The sequence below is a fragment of the Herpailurus yagouaroundi genome, unplaced genomic scaffold (genome assembly GCF_014898765.1).
Source record: "Herpailurus yagouaroundi ecotype Mexico unplaced genomic scaffold, PumYag 29, whole genome shotgun sequence".
Lineage (NCBI taxonomy): Eukaryota > Metazoa > Chordata > Mammalia > Carnivora > Felidae > Herpailurus > Herpailurus yagouaroundi.
This window is the reverse complement of record NW_024412377.1, coordinates 34,911,441-34,921,038: the sequence shown is the minus strand read 5'-3', so window position 1 is coordinate 34,921,038 and position 9,598 is coordinate 34,911,441. Positions and strand designations below refer to the sequence as shown.

The following is a 9,598-nucleotide window of genomic DNA, read 5'->3' as shown; positions in this document are numbered from 1 at the left end:
CCAACTGAAGCATAGTTTTTAACTCAAGTAATACAACTAGATGACAAAGGATTAGTCAGCAGCAAAGAATGAGGTCCTAAATTCTGAAAATATAGAAAAAGATTTACTACGATAACAAAAATAAATAAATCCAAGTGTCATTATTTTTAGTTTAAGCTGAATCCAGGAATTATCTCATTAAAAAAAAAAAAAAAAACAAGTTGCTGCTTTCCAGATATACCCACAAGTACTTTGGGAAAAGGAAAAGGGCATAAAGATACGATTTATTGTTTTCCTAGTAGAACTTTCATGATGTAATTCAGACTTGAGGTTACTAATGACCTGAGATCCATTAGCAAATTGCATTTATTACTTAAAAATTAAAAAAGAGCCTTTCCTGCTTTAAAACACATGTACACACCCACACAAACACACACAAACAGATCTTAATCTCAAGCACAGCAAAACAGAAGTTGATTACCAAACCAATAGATATTGTGAGTTATAAACTGAGTAAACATGAGCATTACAGTAAAAAATTTCACAACAGTTAATTCTTTTTCTGGTTTAGAGATAGTTTATATGTGCTTATAATTATTTCAAGAAACTTAGTACCAAATTAGTTACAGAGAGAGACAGATATTCCAAGTATTCACTCATTCATTCACCTATATACAGCTTTTGGCACAGTAGCAAAGTCACAAAGAAAATCTACACTTTTACTGCAAAAAGACATGGTCTTTACTGATGTTTAGATAAACAAAGAGGTAGCTAATAAAAAAAAGGGCCACCATTTTTCTCAAATGTCATCAATTACATAAGGCCTCAAAACACATTCTGATTTGGAAAAAAAAATTCTTGCCAACAATTAAGGGAGCGAGTAATTTCATCTATTTCCCAGTGGCAAGTCTTCCCCGGATGGTAGTAACCAGCAAAACTATTCACTTGAGCCTTTTGTCACCAGAGACCATTGCTACATCTCTACGCAAACATGATGAACTCAATTTATTAGTCAAATAGCTGAATTCCATTCAAGTGCACTTAATACAGTAATACACTTTATAAATTGATTGAAATTAAAAACACCTCTGATTGGAAATGGGATTCTTAAGAATACAATACTGCTTTCAAATTATATGTTTCACTGGTGTCCTGATGAAACATACAAAGCAAATGATGTCATTGTTTCCAGCATCTCTGAAAGATTACCTAGTCCCTTAAGGTATTAAAATAGAAGTGAGAAAATACATCCCTGAAATCTAGAATTGGTAGTACAGTTTGAAAAGTTGAAGCCAATTTGATATGGTTAATTCAGATCATGGTTAAATGGTAAGAGGATAGCTCAGGAGCTGACACAAGTCTCAAATTAGTAATCTTTGTTGAAAAAACATAAACGAAGGTACCTGTAATGTTTACAAGGTCAGAGTGTTCAGATCCATGTATATAAGTCCTAAGATCCTAAAAACTTAATCTCTTAAAATATTGTTGACCATTGAGGAAGAATAAAAAAATCCAAATGGATTACATCTAAAATGAGGCTGTTCTTTCTCCTTTTATAAAATACTTTTGGAATTAATAACACAAAAAATATGCACAGAAAGACATTCAGAATTTTCAATCTTTTAAAAAAAAAATCAAGGGATCTTGAAAAATATCCCTGTTTGCTTTGCATTCTTCAGTCTTCCTTCTCTTCCAAGAGCTTTGCTACAGATGTCTATCAGCTGTATAGAGTGATACTTTATTTGCCTGTTCCCACAACAGAAGAGGTGGCTTTGTCGGACAACAGCTTGGTCTTGAAAATTTACTTCTGGTAGGATTCTCTCACTTTTGCCTGCAGCGCATCACACGTCTTCTTGGCATCGCCTAGAAGCATGGCCGTGTTGGGTTTGTAGAAGATTGGATTGTCCACTGCAGCATAGCCAACACCCAGTGACCTCTTCATAACGATGACCTAAGGAGCAAAGATTAAGGGGCAAAATGAGTGTATTTAACAGACTGGGCTGGGATGTGATAGGTATGCCCACACTGCCCTGCCCTAGCTTTAAATGAAGCATCACCACTACTAACTCCTGAGTACACAGTTTTCTAAAATACACAAGGAGTCGTTTTTTTAATGCAGGCACATATTGTATTAACTTTAATTTTTTAAATGTGCCCATACTCACATCCAAGAGAGAAAAATCTTGTTAACAATAAATAGTTTATCTATGAAACATAAGATTACAAGTGATTTTCTTCTCAGAGCTTTTCTCTATAAAGACCCTGTAACATTTTCTACTCAGAAAAATAAGCATCTTTCTCTAATGTGTTAAAGAGACCAAACTTAGTGCATAAGCTTCTAATGGGAAAATGGCATGATTCCTATTCCACCACTTTATTTTTTTTTTTAATTTTTTTTTTCAACGTTTATTTATTTTTGGGACAGAGAGAGACAGAGCATGAACAGGGGAGGGGCAGAGAGAGAGGGAGACACAGAACTGGAAACAGGCTCCAGGCTCTGAGCCATCAGCCCAGAGCCCGACGCGGGGCTCGAACTCACTGACTGCGAGATCGTGACCTGGCTGAAGTCGGACGCTTAACCGACTGCGCCACCCAGGCGCCCCTACACTCCCATATTTTCAATGAAGAGAAACAAAATTAAAGGGAAATGTACTTACATAATTACATAATTATGACTGTTAAAATGCAGATCTGACCTAAGGGTAGTAAAGACATGTCCCTCGAATGAGGCAGGGGAAAGGTATAAGCCTTTGAGTCTCTATGACCCAGCGGTGAGCCTCCACAGAGGTGATGTGCGCGAGCAGGCCTTGCTTCCTTATGCCACGTTATGGTTTGGATTTCTAAATCACCTTTCTTCTAGACACCCCATAACAACAACAAATTCCCTTTAAAAAAATTAAATGAAAAAACATGCTCATCTTCGTATATGAAGGCAATGATACTGACTCACTGTCCCAGAGGGAAGCCATCTGCTTCACTGGACTCTATCTGGAAGTCAGCCAGACTCATTCCAAAAGCTCACAGCTCTTTTTTCAGCTGTGGCTACAGATTTTGTTAATCCATCCACATAATATCGTTTGGTTCTAATGGTGACCAGGGCATTCACTCGGGTTCTCTATTGGCCACCGAACAGACAGAAGCTGGATATAGAGAGCTAGGCCCTATGCCCACTCAAGCTCCTGCGGCTTTTTTTTTTTTTAATTTTTTTTTTCAACGTTTATTTATTTTTGGGACAGAGAGAGACAGAGCATGAACGGGGGAGGGGCAGAGAGAGAGGGAGACACAGAATCGGAAACAGGCTCCAGGCTCTGAGCCATCAGCCCAGAGCCCGACGCGGGGATCGAACTCACAGACTGCGAGATCGTGACCTGGCTGAAGTCAGACGCTTAACCGACTGCGCCACCCAGGCGCCCCAGCTCCTGCGGCTTTTAAAAGGCATTAGCGCTCCTCGCCGAGTGAACCAGGATGGCTCTGTGCGCATGTCTGAAGAGACATTTGACTATGAGAATGAAACACAAGTCTGAAACTTTACCTGCTTTGATTTCCAGACCTCGAGGACTGGCATGCCTGCAATAATAGAGTTGGGGTCTTCCTGAGCTGCTGAATTAACAGTGTCATTAGCTCCAATTACAAGGACCAAATCGGTGTCTACGTAATAAAGGGAAAAAAAGAGAAAATATAAGTCTCAAATAGGCTACTTTCATTTTTTTTCAGGCAAATTACAGTCATCTGCACTTTATAACAATAGTAACAAAAGCCAACATTTATAGGATGCACACTTGTGCCAGGCACTGTACAAAGAGCTTTATCAGAGAGGGTCGGTAACTTAGCCAATGCCACACAGCTAAAAGCAGTAGGTCCTGCATGTGAACCTGAGCATGCTGACTGGAGCTTACATTATTGTGGTTTCCCTCCCCCCAGATGCATCTACCTAATCTGACTTTGCGATTTTTTTATTATCTCAAAATGATCTTGTTGGTTATATTATTTTTGAGAAGACTGGCATTCCATTTTCAACTTTTAAAATGACCACATATGATGCTATTTGATGTCTCAAAGAAAATGGTCTAAGAGTCTGTACTGTATTAAAGCTGTGCCCATAATTCCTGGAACTGGCAGGTTTCACACAAAATTTTGCAACAGTGAAATCTCAAAGGGGGCATAAAATTAAAAAGGTCCAAACTCCCTCTTTAAGGACTATAATATAAATTACCTTAGAACTTTGCCAAAAATGCCATGTGAATGTAGATACACATATAACTTCATTATTTTTCTCTAATAAACAGTATTTTTTAAGTTTACAGTGGATACTTGCCAGGGGGAACTGGTTTAACTTTAACAAACATGATCTTGGGCCAAATGTCATTAACATTCAACATCTACCCAATGACAGCCATAAAGTACAGCACCTTATCTACTGAAATCCTAGTAATTTAAAAGAAAATAGAAAACTACTTTATTGATTATGAATCAGTACAATTAGAAGCCAGGAAAATCTCAGACACTGGCTAGCATTATACATTAAATTAGCAACAGAAGTAATTTTATAAATGAGGAACCTGAGGCTGGGATCTAATGCAAACAAGCGAGAATTGTGACCTAGATCCCAAAGCCAGATCTCTTCCGAGTCCCTCTGCAATGAGCTCCACTATCTCTCAAGATTTTCACCACCCCTCAAAGGCACAAAAGTACCCATGCTACTCACAAATCTGTTGTGCCTTATTCAGTACTGTCTTTCACTGCTTTCATTCCAACTGCACACCTACTAGGGGTAGGTTACTCTTCATTGGACTAGTGGGTGTTCAGAAATCCCACAATTTACGTCCTAAGACGGGCGTTGCTTTATTCAGACTAAGAATATTTAGACTTCAGCATCGCCTTTACCACTTACCTGGGAAATCATGGTTGATCTCATCCATTTCCAGCACAATATCATATGGCACCCCAGCCTCAGCCAGCAGCACATTAAGCTGACCAGGCATCCGGCCTGCAACTGGGTGAATTCCAAACCTAGACATGAAACAAATGAACAGCTGGGCTTACTTGATGGGCCAAAATGTACAGAGACCCCAACATCACCTCCAAATCTGCACACTTTGTTCTTGGCACCTCTGCTTTTCCTGGTACTATCTGATCTCTACAGGCGGGACTAGAACTAGTCCAGATATATGATCAATCTACAAATATTGAAGTTGGAGGTTTAATATCTCAGTATACACAAATGATAACTCCTCTCAAAAAATAAGTGTAACCTTAGAACCTGACTCTTCCATATGTTTTAAGTACAAAGAATTTCCAACAACATTAATAAATAAGATCACCTTACATTTAATAAGCATTATGTTCTCTCATGATACTTTCTGATAAATCTTGAATCTTTAAAAACTTATGTAAGTCAGCCTGGAATTAAACACTTGCCATGAAAAATCAACATTATTCCATCAAAAGCTGACTTCACATTCAACTTTAACCTCTATGTTCAAAGCTGGAGAAATAAAATAGTGTCATGGACAGGAGTTAACAGCCTACAATCTTTCAGAAAATGATATGAAGCATTACTCTGCATCCCAGAAGAAATGTGATAGCAACATGCTGGAGTGTTTCAAAGACGGAATGATACACAAATCAGAGCTCCACACTTTTATTAAGGCAAAAGAAACTGAAGCATCCAGCAATTTCTTTCAACCACAACCATAATGGGATCTTTGGAGTCATTTAATCCAGCCCCTTGCCCACAGTATTGATCTCTGTCTCCTCAGCACTGGGCACAGTGCTTGACACACAGGAAGGGCTCAATAAAAAGTGAGTGAGTGAGTGAGTGAGTGAGTGAATGAGTGAATGAATCCAGCGAAGAAATGCATTTGATAGTAGTTCTTGGCAGGGATCTATCCGACTTCAGTTTAAACACTTTCAGTAACCAGAAACTTACTCCTTCCTAAGGTCTATTCCATTACTAGACAATCTCAAAAATTATATAACACACACACACACACACACACACACACACACACACACACACACACACACATTCATATTCAACCAAAGGAACCCCAATCTCATTGCTTTCCAAGGTCTGTAGTTTTGCTCTGGGGCCATAATGAGTTTATTCCCTCTTTCATATGTGGATTCCTTTGAGCTATCCTACGATGCTTACTAAGCAAAACATCCTCAATTCTTTCAATTACTCAATGCTGACAGATCCGCTGCTGTCTGAGTCCCATTTCCACAATGCAATATCCAGCTCAAATCTCAGTCCCCCAAAGTGAATACAGTATGCTGGATGCAATCTAGATGCATAAGGCACAGCAAGAAAATCCCATCCTTAGACCTTTCCTTGACAATGATGCCTAAGTCGGCCTTAGCTTTTAGGGCCGCCACAATACACTGCTGGCTCACACAAAAATCATGTCATTTAAGACACAGAAACTGCTGCCAAGTCAGGTGTCCCCACTGTTAATAGAGGTCCTGCTGGGAACAGATTAAAGCAGCACAGGAATTGACCCCTCCCAAAAACACAGACCTGAAAAGGGCTTTAAAATGGCCATTTAATTGCCTAAATAGATGATAAGGGATTTTCCCACATCTTTAAAAGTGATAATGAAGGGGCGCCCGGGTGGCTCAGTCGGTTGAGCCTCCGACTTCGGCTCGGGTCATGATCTCGCGGTTTGTGGGTTCGAGCCCCACGTCAGGCTCTGTGCTGACAGCTCAGAGCCTGGACCCTGCTTCAGATTCTGTGTCTCCCTCTCTCTCTGCTCCCCACCCCCCAACTCACACTCTGTCTCTCTCTCCTTCAAAAGTAAATAAACATTAAAAAAAAATTTTTTTAAGTGATAATGAAGAGTCTGAATTACTGGGGGATCTTGTAGTTGGGGGGGGGACATCAAGTGACAGGTACTCTCTCTCATCAAATTTATTTATTTTTTTTTTTAATTTTTTTTTTCAACGTTTATTTATTTTTGGGACAGAGAGAGACAGAGCATGAACGGGGGAGGGGCAGAGAGAGAGGGAGACACAGAATCGGAAACAGGCTCCAGGCTCTGAGCCATCAGCCCAGAGCCTGACGCGGGGCTCGAACTCACGGACCGCGAGATCGTGACCTGGCTGAAGTCGGACGCTTAACCGACTGCGCCACCCAGGCGCCCCTCATCAAATTTATTTTTAATCTTAGTTTGGAGATCACCGAATGCCCCTAAATAATAATTTATGTTTATTAAAAAAACAGAAACCCCAGGCTAAAAGGAAACAAAACAGTTACCCCTATGCAGTTATACAACAGATAATCATTTTATTTCTCCTCTTTTTTAAATATATTTTCCCGATTTTCTATGAGAATGTACACTTTTGTGGGAGAATCAAACCATGTGATTAAGGGGCTTTGGGGAAACCCCGAAGGGCTAGGAGGACAGTGAGATCAGTGACCTTGGCCCAGCCGGGATCTTCCCAGCTTCACAGTCACTGAAAGGAGGAGAATGTACACTTTTTATGGTGGGAAAAATTAACTTCATTTAAAATAACTTAATCCTTCATGCTATTATATTGTAACACCATTTACAAATGATTTCTCATATATTATTCCATTCTATCCCTAATCATCTTTAAAATTCTCCATCCAGAATTAGAACACTGGGGCGCCTGAATGGCTCAGTCAGTTGAGTGCCCAACTCCTGATTTTGGCTCTGATCAGGACACCAGGGTCGTGAGATCGACCACCGCATCGGGCTGCACGCTGAGTGTGGAACCTGCTGAAGATTCTCTCTCTCTCTCCCCCCACCCCCACTCACCCCCAACTCATGTACTCACTCTCTCTCTCTCTCTCTCTCTAAAATAAAAGAATTAAAATAAAACAAAAAGAATTAGAACATAAGAGCAAGTGATTCAAACCCAGTCCTTGGTTAAATAAGCAGAGCTTCAGAGCTTTATGCATACACCTAACAGAAAGAAGCAAGAATGTAGCAAGGGGGGCTGCTGGTATATATTCTGGCACGACGGCCAATGCTGGCTCTTCCTGATGTGCTGTGCAGTTTGTATAACTTTTTTAGTAAATAGTTACAGCTGGGATTCAAACTCAGGTCTTTCTGCCTCAAGAGTCTGAACTTTTAGCTCTATACATTATAGTGGTATAAGGGAGATATACATTTGAGAGGTATTTTGTTTAGTTGACAGCTCAGGTATTACTAGTTATGTTGCTGCTAGGCAGGTTACTTAAGGACTCTCACTGTCTCAGTTTTCCCAGAGTAGTAACCGGCTGTTACTATCAGCCCATATCCTGCCAAGGGCTATATAAAACTGTGTAGAAACGGTTTGAGAAATACTTATTATTCTCTGCTTGGATGGGTAAAAAAAGGAGTTCCAAAAATCCAATTCGCAGTGTTCTTTGAGAATAATTGAGAGCCCAGAAAGTTTCAATAGTGCTACAAGCTATAAAATAGAAAAAAAAAAAAAAATTAAATATCTGGATGAACAAACAGACACAGAAGAAAAATGTGTCTCAGAAGAAAAATATGTCTCATCTATTTCAACTACTTCATCACCTTTCCCCTCAGTGGGCTAGCTGTAGTTTTGTTCTAGCGAAAATAAAATTAAGGGCAGTCATTGTTTCACTCCAGTCATCAGTTCACTCTAGACCATGCTCACCACCTCATAGCGTTTTAAGTTCTTCCACCACAAATTCTCCTGTCATTTTGGGGACTGTAACAGTTCAACACCGGAGAAAAAATTTTAAATGTTCTCTAAAAACAAGATTGCTTTCTTTTTAGGTTCAAAAAATGTGTCTCTATTTATTGAGAGAGAGAGGGAGAGGGAGAGGGAGAGGGAGAGGGAGGGAGTGCATGGGCAGGGGAGGGGCAGAGAGAGAGGGAGAGAGACTCCCACACAGGCTCCACACTGTCAGCACAGAGCCCAATGGGGAGCACGGAGTCCCACATGACCCCGTGAAGTCACTACCTGAGCCTAATTCAAGAGTCAGACACTGAACTAAGTCACCCAGGTGCCCCAATTGCTTTCTTTTTAAACTAGAAATTGGTATCTTAATGTCATAGTCTATATCAAACCAAAGTTTTCAATCACTCCTGAAAACAAAAGAAATAAGGCAAAATACCGACAATTTAGGCTCCCACTCTTCATGTGGTAATGCAAGCTGTCTTCAGCACTGCAGCTGTTTTCAAATTGCCTCAGAGAAAACACTTCTGCAGGGGTAAGTGGACTCTCTGGTTAAGGTAACTTCTTCAAGATTTTAGTGTTTTTTTATAGTGGCAATAACATAAAACATTTGAAAAAAAAAAATCTCCAGGAACCAAAGTATATGCTCAATAAATCAGACTTATTATTGAGACTTACTAAGACTCAAATATGAACATAAATATCATTTTAGTACTTTAGTAACAATATAGTACTTTAGGAGTGGCTGGTTGGCTCAGTTAATAGAGCATGTAATCTTGATCTCAGGGTCATGAGTTTGAGCTGCATGTTGGGTGTGGAGCCCCCAAGGGGAGGGGAGGGGAGGGGAGGGGAGGAAAGGAAGGAAGAGAAAGAAAGAAGAGAAGAGAAGAGAAGAGAAGAGAAGAGAAGAGAAGAGAAAAGAAAAGAAAAGAAAAGAAAAGAAAAGAAAAGAAAAGAAAAG

At 39.9% G+C, this 9,598-nt stretch overlaps 1 protein-coding gene across 5 annotated transcripts in view; it reads right to left on the bottom strand.

Annotated features, from left to right (window-relative positions):
• Positions 1-327: 327 nt before the first annotated feature.
• The window catches only part of NNT (nicotinamide nucleotide transhydrogenase), a 97,911-nt gene continuing 88,640 nt past the window's right edge, over positions 328-9,598 (bottom strand). For 4 of the 5 annotated variants that reach the window (XM_040496622.1, XM_040496640.1, XM_040496631.1 and 1 more), the window contains exons 20-22: positions 4,871-4,989; positions 3,512-3,627; positions 1,781-1,930 (exon numbers count right to left, since the gene is read on the bottom strand). In XM_040496622.1, the coding sequence (XP_040352556.1) occupies positions 1,781-1,930; positions 3,512-3,627; positions 4,871-4,989 (385 nt within the window). Of the gene's footprint in view, positions 1,931-3,511; positions 3,628-4,870; positions 4,990-9,598 lie in introns of all 5 variants that reach the window. The other variant, XM_040496648.1, reaches the window with a different exon arrangement.